Source organism: Lethenteron reissneri, chromosome 51, assembly GCF_015708825.2.
Source record: "Lethenteron reissneri isolate LAM-NWPU_2019-01 chromosome 51, ASM1570882v1, whole genome shotgun sequence".
In the NCBI taxonomy this organism is placed as follows: domain Eukaryota; kingdom Metazoa; phylum Chordata; class Hyperoartia; order Petromyzontiformes; family Petromyzontidae; genus Lethenteron; species Lethenteron reissneri.
The window spans coordinates 974,071-992,236 of record NC_083829.1 but is presented as its reverse complement, the minus strand read 5'-3'; the positions used below and the strand labels follow the sequence as shown (position 1 = coordinate 992,236).

Genomic DNA, 18,166 nt, shown 5'->3' with positions numbered 1-18,166 from the left:
GCCGTCCCGGCTGCCAACATACAGAATGACAATAAAAATGAATTTTTACCGTAACCGCGCGTGTGCCTCACTAATTTTCAACAATAACAAGAACGGCAACAAGAACACCAATGCACAGCAAGAAGAGAAAACAACCCGACGCACCCCCCCTTGAATAAATACGAATTCCGTAAGAAACAAGCTATATACAATTTGCAGGGAAGCCACCATACACACAACAGCAGGTGAGCACAACGTATGTAAATTCAATGGGCAGGGAACACACCCCCCCACACAACACACAACGAACACAACATATATACACATCTTGCGGTCTCACAACAGTCTGCGCATTTTTGCGCGTGTCCTTGCGGCGGGCCCCTCACACGGGGAAACCCCGGGTGGCGGACCGTCAGGTGGTAATCGTCCGTCCCGGAGTGAGACCTCCTCTGATGCCGCGTGACCGTTGGTATCCCCAGAAGGGATGGTCGGGCGTGAGCCCGTCAGTCTCGATGCACCTGGAGGTGGCACGGCCGGCAAGGCATTAGGTGAGCGCGGCGGAGACGGACCTAGTGAGTCGGTCGACCCCCCACACGTCTGGCCACGCATGTGTGAAGTGGGTTTGTGTACCGCGACGAAGGGTTTCAACCGAGAGGGGTGCACGAACCATCGCCGCTTCCCCCATCGAATGCGCACGCACTGTGGTCGCAAGACCTCGACCACTTCCACAGGGCCCCGCCACGGCCGCGCCAGCTTAGGGGAGGTAGCCAGGGGCACTTGGGGACAGTGCAACCATGCTCTGTCCCCCGGCTTCCACTGTATCACATGCGCCCGACCCAGCCTGAGGCGCTCGTTCGCCTTTTGACGGAGGTCCGAGTTCAACCTCGCAGCATCCCGCGCCTCTGTTAATTTAGCCAGATTAAATTTGACGTGGTCAGCCAATTTAGTTTTTCCTTGCGGGTCGGGGATCTGCAGCTGGGCGCGAACAGGCGGGTCGGGTTCGCGACCGTACATAAGGTAAAAGGGGGAAAATCCCGTAGCTGCATGGGGTGCCGGTATGCCGCCAAGACCCCCTGAATATGCAGGTCCCAATCAGTCTGTGAATCTGAGACCTGCTGTGCCATCATTGACGAAATGGTGCGATGCAGGCGCTCGACCATTCCGTCAGTCTGCGGGTGATACGGGGAGGTCCGAATTTTCTTTGTGCCTAAGAGGTCACAGACTTGTTTAAGTAATTTGCTGGAAAAATTTTTGCCCTGGTCGGTCAGCAGCCGTTCCGGAGCACCTTTGTCCAGGACGTATCCCTGAACAAAGGCGTCCACGATGGCTGCTGCCGACTGGTTGGCAAGGGGCCAGGCCATGGGCCAGCGCGTAAAATACTCGACCCCTGTCAACAAATACCTATTGCCCCTGGGGGTGGCGGGAAATGGGCCCAAGATGTCCAGCGCGACAAGCTCATTTATTCTGGACACCTTGATCGATTGTAAAGGCGGGTTAGACTCCCGTGCCGGCGGTTTCCGTTGCGCACACCGCGGGCATGAACTCAATAGATCCCCAACATCCCTTGTCATACCAGGCCAGAAAAAATCCAGTTGTATCAGTGCAAGGGTCTTTAGGGTCCCCAGGTGTAACAGGCGCTCATGCACGGCCCACACCACCTTGCCTCGCAACTCAGAAGGGACGACCAGCCGATGTCGCTGTGATTTGCCGTCCCAATGCATGAGCAGACCCTGCACCATTTCCCATGCACCTGAATCACCTTTCACCCGCCCAGCACCCCCGACGCGACGACGCCACCCTAGGAGGGAGGTATCCTCCATTTGGAGGCGCCCCCACTCAGTGACGGGCAACCCCAACAGGGAATCTCTTCCCTGTTGTTCGATCGAATTATCAGGCAGTGGTTTGTCGTCGTCGGTGGCTGCCAGGATCGGAACCGATGCGTCCCCTGAAGGTCTGCAACGTCCCGACCCCAGGAGGCATGCACATTCCGAGGTGGTTGGCATGCGTGACAGAGCGTCCGCGTTGGTATGGCGAACGCCCTTATGGTAGGTGGTCTCAAAATCAAAGTCCTGGAGAACCTCCAACCATCGAGACAACTGTCCCGATGGTTGTTGAACTCGCAGGGCATACTGTAGTGCCGCATGATCTGTGCGGACGGTGAAATGCCGACCGTACAGATATGGGCGATACTGTTGGATGAAAAAAACAATTGCCAACAGTTCTCTACGGGTGACACAATATCTTTGCTCCGCAGGAGACAACACCCGACTACCGTACGCGACCACCCGTTCAACGCCATCAACCACCTGGGAAAGCACACCCCCAATACCCGTGTTGCTCGCATCGGTGTCGAGCAAAAAGGGCTTCGAAAAATCAGGGTAAATCAAGGGAGGGGCTTTTACCAGGGCGTCCCGAAGGGAGCGGAACGCAGCCTCCTCCTCTTGACCCCAGTGGAACCGAACCCCTTTAGATGTTAAAGCGTGCAGGGGTTTAGCAATTGTCGCAAAATCGGCAACAAACCGTCGATAATACGACGCGAACCCAATGAAACTCCTGACCTCTCCCACCGAGGTGGGAGTCGGCCAGGAGCTGACACACTGCGTTTTGGCGGGATCGGTAGCAATACCTGAGCGTCCCATGATGTGCCCCAAATAACGCACCGAATCACGCAACAAATGGCATTTTTGGGGCTTGAATTTCAAATTAGCAGCCCGCATCTTTAGGAAAACCGCCCGCAACCTCTGGAGATGTTCATCAAAAGTTTTACCAAAGACGATAATGTCATCCAAATAAATTAGGCACGACTCCCATTGCAGTCCAGCCAAAACCAATTCCATTAAACGCTGGAAAGTTGCCGGCGCTGAGTGTAAGCCCATCGGCAACCGGTTGAATTGAAACAAGCCGTGCGGTGTACGGAAAGCAGTTTTAGGCTTTGACTCATCGTCCAGAGGAAGCTGCCAGAATCCCGAAAGTAAATCGAGTGTGGAAAAGAATCGTGCTCCCGCCAAGGCGTCAAGCGATTCATCCATCCGAGGGAGCGGGTATGCGTCGGCAACCGAAATTTTGTTAAGACGCCGGAAGTCAACGCAAAACCGCAACGAACCGTCCTGCTTTTTAACCAGGACGATCGGCGCTCCCCAAGGGCTGGTGGAAGGAGAAATGATGTCTGCGGCCAACATGTCATCAACAGCCGATTTGACATGGTCCTTTTCGGCGGGACTCAACCGAAACGGATTTTGGCGAATTGGCGCGCTGTCACCCGTGTCAATATGGTGACGCAGCAAGTGAGTACAACCCAAATCATATTTATTTCGACTAAAAACGTCGGAAAATTCTCGCAGTAGTGTTTTAAGTTGTTGACGCTCTGAATCGGACAGGTCCGTCGATCCCGCACAAAGCGCCTCGAACCACCCTTCATCGCTGTCCGAATGCGGTCGCGACGCAGGGACAGTGTTGACGCGATTTACGGCGGGTTCCTCACACGGCACCGGCGTTGCGTGAGCAAGCACGGTCCCCTGTGGGACCACCACCGTCCGCGAGCCCACATTTAGGACCGCGATGAAGGGTTCACCATCCCCTCTCACTATGGTCTGGGCCGGAAGTAAGTCAGGTCCACTAACCCCGGCCCTAGACGGTCCCAACAGTACCCCTTGTGCCCCAGTACCCTTAACGAGGGGCCGCCGAAGTTTCAAGGGTACCAACATTTGCGTCCCCGGAGGGACGCGTACCGTTCTCTCCACGAACGCCGGCACCGTCGCGAACGCCGTCCGAGTCGCAACCGGTGATGGCAGAAACGCCATGCGTCTGCCCGACGGAAGCTCTATACAACCCTGGTCGATCAAAATTACAATCGGCATTTTGGCCAGGAAGTCCGTCCCCAGCAGGCACGGAACCGCCAGCGAGGAAGAAACAAAAATCGGCCCAGACAATTTTATTTCCCCGATACAAATTTGGGCACGAATTTGTCCGATGATGCCAAGTGAGCCCCCGTTAGCCGCATAGAATGGTATGTCAACAGGCATCAAGGGACGACTCCGGACAGGGAGAATATTATAAATCAATTCCGAAATAATAGTCGCCGATGCTCCCGTATCGACCAGGATGCGCACTTCAACCCCGTCGATATACCCCACAACGGCCGACGACCCCGACGATGCGGCTACCACACGATCGGCCAGCACGGACCACTGGCCGGGTTCGATATGGGTACCCGGAGTGGTGCGTGATGGTGCGATGGTGCGTGATACCGGCCCCCCTCTCGTTGCGGTGTTTGAGTGCGTGACGGGTGTGTGTGTGGGCCAAACGTGTGGGGTGCCGCGACTCGCCGGTTTTTGATGGTGGAGCTTGGGATGAGGCCCGTCGTCCCGGTGAGGTGTCGTCCCGCGCTGACGAGGAGAGCGGCACCCCGAGGCGACGTGGCCCCGGACGCCGCAGTTAAAACACCGTAGGAGCGGCGTCGGAGGTGACGAATGGTCGGAACGGCCCGACCCGTCCTGGCCCGGCCGTGCACTCGTCGCCTGTTGCCGTCGGTGGTCGACGGCGTAGAGTTCCTCCGTCGGAAGGGTGGCTGCAGCCACCGCACGCCCCGCCGACGCCCTGCTGGCTTTTCGTCGGAGCGACAGGAGGTTGGCGTGGAGGAGCCTTGCCGCCTGGAGCGACGTCATCTCTGCATCCTCCTGCGCGACCACAGCGATGTCAAGGTCGTCAGCCAGGAGGAGTATTTTCTCCGTCACCATAGCGTCGATGCCGTCGTCATCCATACGGGGGAAGGCCGACTTGGCCATCGCCAGGAGGCTCGTTCGGTACGCCAGGGGCGACTCCTTTTCACCCCGCTTGCGGTCGTAGAACTCCTGTCTGCATTCCGCCGATGGTCCGTAGACCCCTCCCAGCAGCTGCAGCGCCATCGGTAACGTCGCCCGCCTCTCTTTTGGTGCCGATGTGAGGGCTGCGAGCGCGTCGCTGTCGAGGAGCGCCGGCAGCGCGCAGAGAGCCTCCTCGTCTGTCCACCTCGCCATCTCTTGATGGGCGAGGAATCGTCTGCGGAACCCGGCCCAGTCCCCCTCCGCGCCGACGAACTCTTTCAGCGGGGGCAGCCTCTGATGGAGTGCAGCTGTCGTTGTTGATTCCCGCGGGCGGATGTCACCTCCACTCGGCTGTGCGTCGGTACGAGCGGCCGATGGGATCGCCTGTCGCGGTGGTGATGACGTCGCGGCTTCAGCGACGGCGATGCCGGAGTGGATGTGTAGGCTGGCCACGCCCCGAACAGCTGCAGCGTCGATGGCGGGAGATTCAAACTCGGGCTGCTCCGAAATGGCGGGAAGGCGCCCTGGTCGTTGGCCCGCCTCGCCCCGTGCTGAATCACCGGCCCCCAGCCGCGTGATGGTCTCCAGCGTGGCGGCAGCGGCATATAACAGCTCCGCCAGCCTCCCGTGAGCCAGCCGCAACGCGTCTGACTGTGGTCCTTCTTGACTCAGATGCCCCGGTAAGGAGACATCAGGCCCCGGCTGCACCATGGCTTGTGTAGCCGTCTCGGGCTCGACGATCTCGGCAGTATCTTCCTCTTGCGGTACTTTGGTCCGCGCTGTCTTCCGTGTGTCCATGTTCGAGTTTTACTTCTGACACCAGTTGAAGTACCGGTGAAGACACTTGACGCCGAGGTGGAGGCACACGGATATTTATTCAACACAGCTCGTATGTGACATACAGCACTGGAGGGGGTATCGGGCCCCCTCACCCGACTAGCTAAGGATACACTTCCTAGCTAAGTCCTAGCCTGCCTCACAGTCCTCCACTACTGGGCTAGGGGAGGCTACTTGGCCCGACACTGGTAAGTCGGGCCGGTACCCGGAGTCCCAGACCAGCTCTTAGAAGAGCACCGGCTCTGGCTTTCGGGACCACGCCGCTGGCTCAGTCCTGTTCGGCCCTGATAAGGACATCGAACGAGGGGAGTCCAGGGCTCTATCTAAGACGTCTTCAGCCTTCTTGGTTAACTATAACATAACTGAACTCGAGCCCATATAACGTCCCCTTTTATACCCAACCCTCCTTGAGGGGTGGGGCCCCGGGGGATCATAACGCCAAACCAGCCCCCCCCAGGGTGTCTGGCTCGGACGTCGCAGAGGGCATCTCCCTGTGCACACACGTAGCCCCGCCCACTGTGTTTGTTTCCCATAGACTGCCATACATAACGGCCCTCTCTCTAACACCCCTACATATGTCATGGGATGAAACAATCCGTTTTAGTGTCTTGCATTGCACAGTGTTTTAACGATGGTCCACTGAAGGAGATATCACAGAGCTACTTTTGAAATCACTTGCCTCATATCTGCACTTACAGGGCATATTTTTTCGTGTGCAATGCATTACATTCAAATCCAGGTTCTCGACGGGTTGCCGGCTCTGACCTCTGAGCTGCTCGATATCCTAAATACAATTGAGTGCCCACCTTCCTCCTGAGAGGAGTCATTCATGGATGCGCCAAAACATTTTGCATTGGAAAAAGAATTTTGCATTGTTTTCTACTCCAAAGAAATAAAAGAGCATACCGCAGGTTTATTTTCAGGGGGAAGCAGCGATATGCCACACCATTATCACGTCAAGAGTTTGTATTCAAAAAGTATACAGGTGATGATCGATTATTCGGCACGCAGTTATCCAGCTTCCAACGTTTTACGGCGGTCCCAGGCCGATCCGGCGAAACCGCCAAAAAACGCTCCAAAGGCTGTAACCAATGCAGCCTTTGGCATCGTGTCTGTAAAAGCAGCTTTGCTTGATTTCAGCATCAAATATAATATACAGCACATTATACACTACGTACATACACCTTGAACAATGAAAATACTGCACGTATATACATGTTTCAGGACTAATAACTACAGCAATAAAAACTGAAAATATACAGACTGCGATCCGGCGAAAAGTGTGCATGTAATTCAGCATTCGCATCAGTCCGGTGATCGTCACACATCAAGTTGTTGTTGAAACAAGAGCGTAGTAGTAGTACATACATCACCCCATGCAGGGTGTTTGAGATTGTAAATACGGTAACTTTTTTACATTGGGATATTTATTTGTGTCTATTTGTATATTTATTCATGCCAATTTCATATAGTAAACACATTTAAAACACTAAAAACATATACATCACACGTATAAAAATGTTATGCAAAATAATGATGATTAGTGATTATCCACCGTTTTTGGAAATCCGGTCTTGATAATCGATGATCCACTCTATATTATTATTTTTGTTACATGCGATTGTGGCGCCCTCTTGTGATTGTATGGTAACATTAACCCATTACATACACGTGGCTCTATTCCCTTTCCTCCCTCTATTCCCTATCCTCCCTCTTATTTACCATCTTCACTATATTCCCTGTCATTCTTATTTTATCCCCCCCTATTCTCCTTCTCTACCTCCCATTCCATCTTCTTCCTCTGCTCCGTCTTCCATGCTCCTGCTACTCCCTTGTCTCTCATCACCCCTCACCCCTTCACCATTCCCTCCCTCTCCTCTTCGCCCCTCTCCCCCCTTGTCTCGTCCCCTGCCCCGGTCTCTGCCATCCCTCCCAGCCTGCACCAGGTGTTCTTTGACGTGCCGGCGTGCAAAGGCGCGGAGGTGGAGCGCCTCTACCTGACGGGCGACTTCTCCTCGTCGGTCGAGTTCTACGTCACGGTCGCCGTCTTCGCGTTCCTCTACTCCCTCGCCGCCATCGTTGTCTACATCTTCCTACAGCAGAAGTACACGGAGAACAACCGTGGACCCATGATTGTGAGTGATTGACCGCGGACCCATGAGCAGCCGGCAATGCATTTTAATTGTAGGAGAAAGTGAGCAGCTTCATTCAGTGCCTAAAAAAGCTCCCAGCCCAAGGAGTGAAACGTCGGACGTCGCATCGAACAACACGCGGCACAACCCGAACGCGCATCGGAGAGCGACGCCAGGCTTTATCTTGTCTTGGCAAGACCGGGGTTTAAACTCGCGCTGTACACCGCAGCATGCCCATCTGCTGCTCGCTAAGTCCAGCGCGGCTGTCTTCGTGTCCCCATTCGATCGTCTGCCAAACACAAAAACACACCCTAATCCTTCCAGCGCCGGACTTAATATCTTGTAATGCCCACGCAAAGGGGGCACTGCGGAGAGTCTGTCCACGACCTGCACTATTCCACTTAGATGCGGCAGGCCATATACACAATCAGTCTTAGCCTAATGCAAACGATCAAACTGCACAACCGTTTGGTGTGGCATATAAACAGATGCTGGACACGCTATTGGACGTACATCTCGGACGCTTCAAATCTTCGGGTGGTCACTCGGTGCGATTGTGAAGTGGGGTTTTGCACGGCCAATGGACGGCAATCATTTAGGGTTGGCAATCATTTAGGGTTGTCGTAAATAAACAATGTGTCCACCTTTCTTGATATGCATGAGAAATAAAATAGCACTGTGGTGTCGGACGTGCTGGGACAAAGGGGCTATGACTCATTCCAGAAATCAGCCTTAATTTAAAGTTGTGTCCTAAACGTATGTCCGAAATCGTGGAACTTCTCTGACATGAATTATGTATATTGATCATTGATAATTACAATGATGAATGATGATGATAACGACATTGATGATGAATGCGACGATGACAATGACAGCATGACAGTGATGAAGATTACATGCATAATAATGACCAAGACGACAACAACAGTGCAAATGGTGATGATTTTCGATGATTGATAAAGGCAATGACGATGATTGATGACGATTGTTCGTGGTGATGACGACAATGATGATGGCAGTGACATTGCTGTTGACAATTATGGTGATCCAAGGACTGCAACTATGACCATGATGTTGATGATTACAGCAGTGATGACCAATGACAGTTAGGATGATGATGTAGAGTATGATAATGATTATGACAATTGACGACGATGACAATGATGACCGTGCTCATGCTGTGAGTAACCCCTCCTCCCTCCCCCCCCGCCTCGACCTCTTTCCTTCCCTATTCCATCTCCTTATCCGATGTTTCTTCCCTCAGGACTTCATCGCCACTGTCGTGTTCTCCTTCCTGTGGCTGGTGAGTGCCTCTGCCTGGGCTAAGGGCCTCTCGGACGTGAAATCTGCCACGGACCCCGAGGAGGTGATCTTCCTCGTGGCCGCGTGCCAGGCCGCCGTGCCGCTCGCCACCTGCAAGGAGGGCCTCGACCCCGTGACCTCCGGCCTCAGCGTCTCCGTTGTGAGTGTCGACGTCTCTTGCCCCACGCTCGCGATCGAAAATGCCGGGATGCTGCTGCAGAGAGGCAGGGCAGCGCAGAGCCGGTTTGAGCGGTGGCTTGCCCAAACCCCGACGTATTTCTCGAAGGACCTATAGGTCTATTGAGACCGCAGTACTGCGTGCCGAAATAAAAATCAACACGATACTTGGTATCAGAACTCGATAAAAAAAATTCCTGCCACACACAGAGATGGCAATTTCTGGACTCTCTGGGTTAAAGCTGGGCAGGTGGTAACCGTGAAGGGGGAAAGCATGCTGTGATGATTTAGGGGAAAGGTAAGCTTGTTTGTGAAAAAATGAATTAAATCAGAACGGTGGGCAAGACAAACGACCGAGTGGCAAGCAAAGGGGAAGGGGGAAACACCTCTGAGAGGACAAGGGCCTCTCGAAACCATCCCACGCAGTCCCACAATGCCACACTACGGAGCGCCTCTGCACGCGAGCTGACTCCATTGCTCCATATCCACGAAGCATGTATGAGAGAGATCATTATTTCTATGCGTAGACTTTAGTGATTCAATGTGATTTGTATTTGGATACTTTGGGGTTAGCTTGTGTAAAAAAATATCTGGGTCGTAAACCCCTCCTCCACCCAACACAGCCAATTAATAACAGGGTCGCATGAATCAAACGTGGCCAAATTTGTTCCTGCTTTTGTTACTTGTTACTGATTCTCAGGACCCTGTTATTAATTGATTGCATTGGGTGGAGGAGGGCTTATGACGCACATTTTTACACGACCTAACCCAAAGAAGCCAATTATGAATCAGGGATAGTTATTTTTGTAAACAAAACTTGATTAATGTCAAAAATGTTACAGAAAATAACATATTCCCATTAACAATTTTCCTCGCTTTATATTTTTAAAAATCGTATTTACTTCTCTAAAATGCCTGGGTTGTTGCTTATTTTTCTTAGGCCGAGCACATGCCTATTCTCGCCTAGATTCTCTGCCGGGCTCCCAGGGCTGGGTTAATCAGGCAAAAGCGGAGGGTGAGGCTCAGGCCTCCCAGCCTTGACCATGTTAGGGATTAAAGACCTGGGCTTCTCATTGAATTTAATGGCACATCAGTGTGAAACTGTTGCAAAACAATGAAAGAACACAATTGTGCTGTTTAATTTACGATGTTTTGAAATATTTACACACTGGAACGTTGCACAATTTAATGTCAGCGTTACTCACAAGCACCTGCCATTTGGAACCTCATTCTTAGAATTTACTCACGGGTGGTTGGCCACCTCATTAACACTCTTCTATCCCTAATTCCATGGTTACTGTTCCCATGAACTTGTATGTATGTATGTTTGTTGAACTTCTCACTCACCCACTCACTCGCCACACTGCAGGTTACAATTACTCACTCACTCACCCACCTACCCACTCACTCACCACACTACAAGTCACAGCAATTCACTCACTTACCCACTCACCCACTCACCACACTACAGGTCACAACACTTCCCTTGCTGCTCCTTCAATGCACTTCTACACTTTGTAATTCCCTCCTGTCGTCTCTTTTTCCCACACTCAAATCTAGCTTAAGTCGAGAAACGTGTTCTCTCTTATCCATTACACGTTCAACAGCGTTGTTTGTTGCTGGCCACTGGGCGTTTTTGGGCCTTTGGATGTGTGCTCGGCAGTTGTAGCGAGTAAAAAAAAAATGGTATAGAAATAGTTATCAAAAAAATCCTTGGCCGTATGGTCTGACGCTCGAGCTCCTAACCGCCACGTCGCGTCTGCTCTCAGGTCTTCGGCTACCTGAACTTCGTGCTGTGGGCTGGCAACATCTGGTTCGTGTTCAAGGAGACGGGTTGGTCGGCGGGCGGGCAGCCGGCCGCCGGAACCAGCGGGCCCATGGCCGCTGCGGGACCCGGCGCCATTCCGCCTGCAGCTGCCAAACCTGGCCTGGGCGGCGGTGTCGGCGGCGGCAGCAGCGACGCCGTCAGCTACGGGCAGGACTCGGGCTACGGGCAAGGTGGATACGAGCAGCCCGGCGGCGGCGGGGCAGGAGGAGGTGGGTACGGGCAGTCGGCCGGATATGGCCAGACTAGCCCCACCTCCTACGTCAACCAGATGTGATGTCGCCCAACCGCACGCTCTCCAGATTTCGTACCGCGGGGGCAGGAAATTAAGAGTGGTTCATAACCAGAGGTTGCTTTCAGTGCAAACGGTGTGAGCATGTTTTCGAACGAGCAAGCGCCTTTCAGTTGAGTGTCGCCCGATTGTAAGAGATCTGCAATCGGGCGACGGGTTTTTGTTGAATTTTTTTTTTTGGCGGACGTGGTGATAGGCCGCCCCTGTCGGGTTCAGGGATTTTCCACTGGGCCCAACTGCCGGAGGAAATACTTGGCTCGCGGATTATGATGTTTTCTTTCTTCCGTCGGAAAGCAAAGGTGGTTGAGTGTCACGTTATAACGCATGTCGTACAGACGACGTATTTATAACTTTCGTTTCTTCCTTGCTTTCGTCAACAAATTTACCTCATGGACCTCGAAGTATAATTTTCAATCAGTTTTATGAGTTAGATTCTATTTATATATACTTTATGTTCTTTAGGCCATTGACAGACATCACGAGTGATGGTGTAATTGTCTTTATTTAATATTTCAAGTTCTGGTTGTGACTAAGAAAAAAACACACACTTTTAACTCTGATCATTTCCTGCCCTGGTTTTAATTTTAGGCATGTCTGTAAAAAAAATTATGACCATGTTATGAATAATACATTTTAAGAAGCAACATAAACAAGTCAGAAGCAGCTTTTCCCTCCACTATTAGGCAAAGGGCACTGCATTTTTAGCCACCTGTCCGATGTAGCGTCGTCCGTGTGTAGACGAGGTGTGTGAGAAGTGTCAGTGTGGTGACGGATTACAGTCGCTGGATGTTTTAAAAATCGATCTGATCCAAACCCAGACAACTCAGGGGGGACATTGTTCACAAACCGTGTGTAAAGATCGCAGCCCTGTATTGGAAATGACTGCAGGGTTCAATGGCCGAATTCATAAACACATCGTAATTTATGTAAGGTCAAAGAGCACGCTAAACTCCCCATCAACCTCCAAACGTGTGTTTGGTGCAGCAAAAACATTTCAATCGCGTTACCACTATGATAATGATTTTGGCAGATGTAAAAAAAAAAGTAAATTCAGACTTTATTTTACACACAATGTGGTTATTTAAGAATGTGCCACGGTTTTTGTGAATGTTTTGGGTTATACCTCGCAAATGTTGTTTGTGTGTACACAAGTGCTTTTAAGATTTTCGTTCATAATTTCACAATGGTGGGCATTTTTAAGTTACAAATAATTGGTGCAGGTTAATTGTGGTCAGATCACTCTGTCTCAAAGTATGTGCTGGTTGTCTTCATGAAAATCTGTCTCTTAACATTGAAACAAACATTTGATCACCTTTCATAGTAAATACTCACCTTGATAAAATTGCACGTGGTTTTCCAGAATGTATTTAGAGAAAAAAATCTTCTATTCTTTGAGGAGTATACTGTTATGACAGTTGCCACATCCCTTTGATAATTTCCGGAATCCTTGTATTTATTTTCTATCGCTTCCTACAATAGATCAATATTATAAGACATTGCACAACGTAGGCACGGTTATTAAAATTGCATGAATTCTCTTTCTCGAATTTATTTAATCTCAGCGCTTGAATTAATGTGAAAAAAACGTAGCATTATTCAGCGTCACCATGGTGGAGCGAATGAAACATCATAATTCTGGAGAAATATTTGGTTTATTTTTCGCAGAGATGAACAGAGGTATGTACAGCCGTTTATTTGTTTACTTCATCAATGGGTTTTGTCATTCCTGTCTCATCGAATGCCTGAAAACGTATGGTGGCGAATTGAGAACACGGCTCATACAGGGCGAGCCATTTCTAGACACCCCGCTGGAATAATGGAGAAGCCGTGTGTTAACAACACACCGTGTTTGAATTTGGAGCCTCTGACATGCCTCCCAGCGATCTCCATCGCACTGAATTGTTCGCAACAGTCGATGAAGATGATGATGCGTATACCGAGGTCATCGATATCTCGCAGGCTCGTCGCGTACGCATGTCGTCTGGGACATTGAGCCCACTGGAAACAATGCATGGGGTGGGGGGGGGGGTTATGTCTGGTTAACGAGGGGCCCACGCGATTGTCAGGTGAACGCGGGGGGCCCACATGACTGTTCCACCTCGGCCAATCCAACACGCAGGTAACTCCTGTGACCAATCACGCGCGACACAAGGCCATGGTGGTTAGCGATCAGTGGGGTGTCTATAAATGGATCGCAATTTGCAATAGGTACGTGTCCACCCACTCGTGTGTGTGCCCCTTGGCCTGTTGGTTTTGCCCGTCGGTTTTGCCCGTTGCTCTGGAACCCCGCACAGATGATAGCCATCGGTCAGTCTCTCGTCAGCTACTTTCGTTACACCGTTCGGGTTGCAGAATTTTAATTGTTCCGTGGTAACGGATGGACTCAGTCTGCGTTTGTGCAAAACGACCTTGTGCTTTGTGGGTTATCCCTGGACCAAACTTAATTTTGTTTAACATATATATACACACGTAATGTTTGTTGTGTATATCTGGCATTACACAGGCTTGGGTTATTTCAAATTTCATTACATTTTAATTTAGGAATATAGCAGAGAGCGCCTCATATCCGTGACCGAGTCACCCGCGGTTCTGCTAGAACTCAGATTTATCCGCAGCCCTTTTATTCCCATCGTTCATGTTTTTTTTATGGATCGGTGCAGTAAATTCGTGGATAACACGTTACATGATATGCGTCACCCTCACACATCACCACGGGTAAGAGGTGATCTCCTGAACTTTAACTTTCAACAGTTGAACTCTCATTAATGATGCACTTCGGGATTATGGATTGTATTTCATTATTAATGAAAGGCTCAGCCTCAAGGTCAACACAGGACGTTGACTTGCACTTGAGTTGTTCTGCATTAATAATATAATAATTTACTTACATATATACTAATTTTCAGGTACATTTCTGACACCCGTAGCGATGTATTTATTTGAAAACGTTAATTTATGGCCGCTCATAGGTTGTGTAATGTATACATAAAAGTAATATGTGCGACGCATTTAGTGTAATATAATTCGTCGCACACTGTTGTTGTGTAAAGTATTGGGACGCACAGATTAAACAATCGCCCCACGTCAAGACTTAATGTAAGATTTTAGACGCCCTGCGCAATTGGCATTAAACACATGTGTGCCCCTCCAGGTGTGGATGCGTGCTCCCTCTAGCGCTGCCAAATGGCTGCCTACGAGGCACTTGACAGTAGCAGAATATGCGTCAAAAATTGGTTTATTATCCATAGTAAAGGTTTTTTATTTGGGTTAGATAGCCTAAATATAAATGTACCCCTGGACCCACTACCACCCGACACAGAAAATCAGTAAGGTTTGTCACGTAAATAAATGTGGCAATTCGTTACTAGCTCAGCACACCAGTGTGTTAGAGAGTAAACCCACTACAACATTTACAATTCGAGTACCGTGACGTTTCGCCGGTAATTACAACAACGGGCAGCATCATCAGGCGACAGCCAGAGTTGTGGAGAAATCCTCTTCCTGTTTTGGTCTTAAATAGATGGAGGATAAATGTGATGACGTCACTTATGAGCCAAGCAGGTGCGAAGACCAGAGAGGGGGGGGAGGGTTAATATACTCGTATAAATTACAAAGGATATCTATTATTGGTTGGGTTATTCACATTTATATTTATGCGGTCTAACCCAAGAAACCCTTTTATGGTTAATATTTGTCGCGAAAGCCTCCTCCTACGACTGCGTGTTCAACTCGGTTTTGTTACCCTGAGGTGGTACCAAACAGTGCCCACAGTGAACCGTCACAGAGGGCCTGTCCTAGTGAAGTGGCCCCTGAAGTACACGGTGGCAGTAGGCAATGATGGCTATGTTGTACTGATGACTCCTAACACGCGTGAAGCCGATGTACATTGTTCAGCCGCAGTCTTTAAATATGAATAATTAGATGGTCGCGACTGAATCTTGGTGGCCTCACATGTCAAGTGGCATGCAAGGCATGATGGTAGGACCAATGATGTTACGGTCACACGGTCATGCCTCTTTGCCGTCTAGAAATGACCTCGTTGCGTGGATTATAGTTAGCGCGACTCGATTCTTTGCACGCACCTCTCCGTCCCACCGTTTACAGAAAGCGTTATGGAAGCGGTTTGACGTAAGCTGTTTACACCACGGGGGGGACGTTGATGCCGGCGATGTGCGATGTGACGCGCAACGCTGGCATGCCGTACGTGCAACAATTCACTCCCCCTGCCCCCCCGCCCTCTCTCCCCACCACCCCCACCCCGTCCGGCACCGCCACAAGCGATACGAGGAATTGTCGTGATTCGAGAGTCGCGATTTCGATTTGTGAATCGATTACAGCAATACCCCGATTTATGTCTCCCCCTTTTACAAACATTTCACAAACACGTCACGACATTATTATTAACACCGCCGCATGATTTGCGTCACCTCAACTCACACACTCATGTCACTGACAGCATCGTCATACGTCTGTTCTCGTTATCCATCACCTCTCAGCCTTCGCCTCCACCACCGTACCCTGTAAATCGCTTCGATTCGTGGTCGCACCTTTCAGGAACGCATCTCCGACGTAAACCGGGGTATTGCTGTGTTATTGTTTTTGTCCAGTTTGCACGGTCTCATTGGCATTGTCCGCCCCCATGTGTTCTGCGTCGTGCGTACCATATCGTTTGTTCCGTTAGCCTTGAGGGAACGTTGGCAAAAATGTTTTGCAAAGTTTATTCTTGGAGGATAACCGTAGATTGTTGTCGATGGTTCAGCTGGACTGTTTACGCGTCCAGTGTTGTCACTACAGGTTGAAGAGGCTACAAAGTCAGGCTCGGGTTTCCTGGTCCCAGATGATGACATGTGCGGCATGGACTCGTTTATAATTGGAGCACAAAGGCAACGTGTGCCAGAGATGATGTTGTATGTGATAACGATGCGTTTGGTAATCGTCAATTAAAGAAGGAGTCCTGTTCTCTGCCCAGTGATTCCGAACGTCACTTATACCCAGAGCTGCCCCTAGTGGTACACGGCGAATCGGGGGTGACCGCCCCGGGTCCCGCGATTTGGGAGGCCCCCCGATGCGCTTCGATGTCACGGTGCCAGATGTAATACCGCACTGCCCCTTCCACCCCCTACGGGCGGCCCTGCTTACGCGTTCACTTTCGCTGCCGTCATCACGGGAGGGGGTGAACCGCAGGGTCTGTGGCATCAACCCACTTTGGCCATGGTGATATTTTAATCTGATGATGAAATCAAGAGTTGGAACATCGTGAAGGACTGCATCTCCCATCGATGGGGGGGGGGGGGGGCGGCTATCGTCCGGTACTGGAATAGAACAATGAAATCGGACACCCGACGAAATCTCCGACCAGAGATTCTCCCCTCCCCCCTCATATATGTGACGAAAGTAGTCGAGCCAAAGGAGAGTGTCTTTGTCCATATTCATGGTCATTGTGGACCATGAATCGAGGTTTCATTTGTATCGATTCACCTCGGTGGATGCGGCAGTTGCTTAAAGTCGATTGGGCAGCCATCTAGAAAATGTCCTCGCGATATAGTGGATTGAGTAGTCGTGAGACACCCCCCCCCCCTTTATTTGATTGGCCAATATCAGCGAGATTGGTGATTCCGTCGCAGTCCGCCTTGACGGGGGGGGGGGGGGGTGTATGGTTGTGTTTGCGTCACCAGCCGTGAAAAGCGTGAGCCGCCCTTCCTGCGCTCATCCCGTGGGCACGGCGCGATGGACAGCGGCGCGTGTTGCGCGCCGTTGTCCGTCCGCGGTGTCCGTCCCGACGGCATGCAATCCGAGATGTCGTTCTGTAGGCTCTGGCAAAAATCTGATGAGCTGCGTGGCTCTTTCTCACAGATGTCCAGTACGGGTGGTGGCGTGGGGTTCAGAACGTTACAGCAAATAAACAGTAAACAGGGGGAAAACGATCGGAGTGCAAAGTATAGGAAAGGAAAGCCAATTACCAAGAGTAAATACGTAAAATAGATCAAGTATATGAGTTCAAATTGCATAAGCGCACCGATTCCCAAGCTTGGGCAAGGCAGAACAGCAGAAAAAACAGTCACAGACCACACCAAGACAACACACAGTTCCTCAATAAAATTGCACATTAAAATTCGAACGATCAATACATGGGTAAGGACAAATGTTATAAAATGACATTTTCAAATGCAGTGCAAATGGGAATGTCGGTGATTCCAGCTGGCGCTCGCCGGCGCACACAGAAGCGCAGAGAGAGACGCTTGCCGGGAGTTTACGCTGAGAGGCATAGGAATGGATTTGGAGAGCACCGTCTGCTGGTTAATGACATCAATACAACTGTTGCGCTTGGGAAGGACGCGCTGCCCGGTCGGACTCGGACCCGATGTTGAGGAGTAACGATGGAGCAGCCGCCAGGGGTGGCAGGGGAAAGACAACAAACTGAACACAAAAAGCAGCTGAAACTAAATTAGTTTTCAATATAGATGATTTAAAAGTGCTTAGCTCCAGCGGCTTCCTAATGTAGGAAGGAAGAGAGAAGCGGCGATACTAGTTAACGGAGAGCACCAGCTATAGCTCGTCCCACCACTGTAGCTAATGAGGTGATGGAAGGGACAGACGGCGATGATGATGGCGACGTACTAACTCGGGAGTGAAAGGCTACCTCGAGGCTAGCGGGGTGAACGAGGCAGAACGATCCAGACGGAACACTTTAATTCCAGCAATTCAAACCAGGCGTTTACAAAGGCCAATTGAGACAGACGTCTTTAAATTGAATCAGACAAATTAGACCAAAGAGAATCGATTCTTGAATCGGAATCGTCACCCCTCCCCCCCCCGTCCC

At 50.7% G+C, this 18,166-nt stretch overlaps 1 protein-coding gene across 1 annotated transcript in view; it reads left to right on the top strand.

The window, feature by feature from the left end:
* LOC133355624 (synaptophysin-like) overlaps positions 1 to 18,166 on the top strand; it is a 63,969-nt gene extending 45,803 nt beyond the window's left edge. Inside the window, exons 4-6 of the mRNA XM_061572991.1 lie at positions 7,555 to 7,753; positions 9,015 to 9,212; positions 10,999 to 18,166. Coding sequence (XP_061428975.1) covers positions 7,555 to 7,753; positions 9,015 to 9,212; positions 10,999 to 11,331 — 730 coding nt within the window. The 3' untranslated portion in view covers positions 11,332 to 18,166. The remainder of the gene's footprint in view (positions 1 to 7,554; positions 7,754 to 9,014; positions 9,213 to 10,998) is intronic.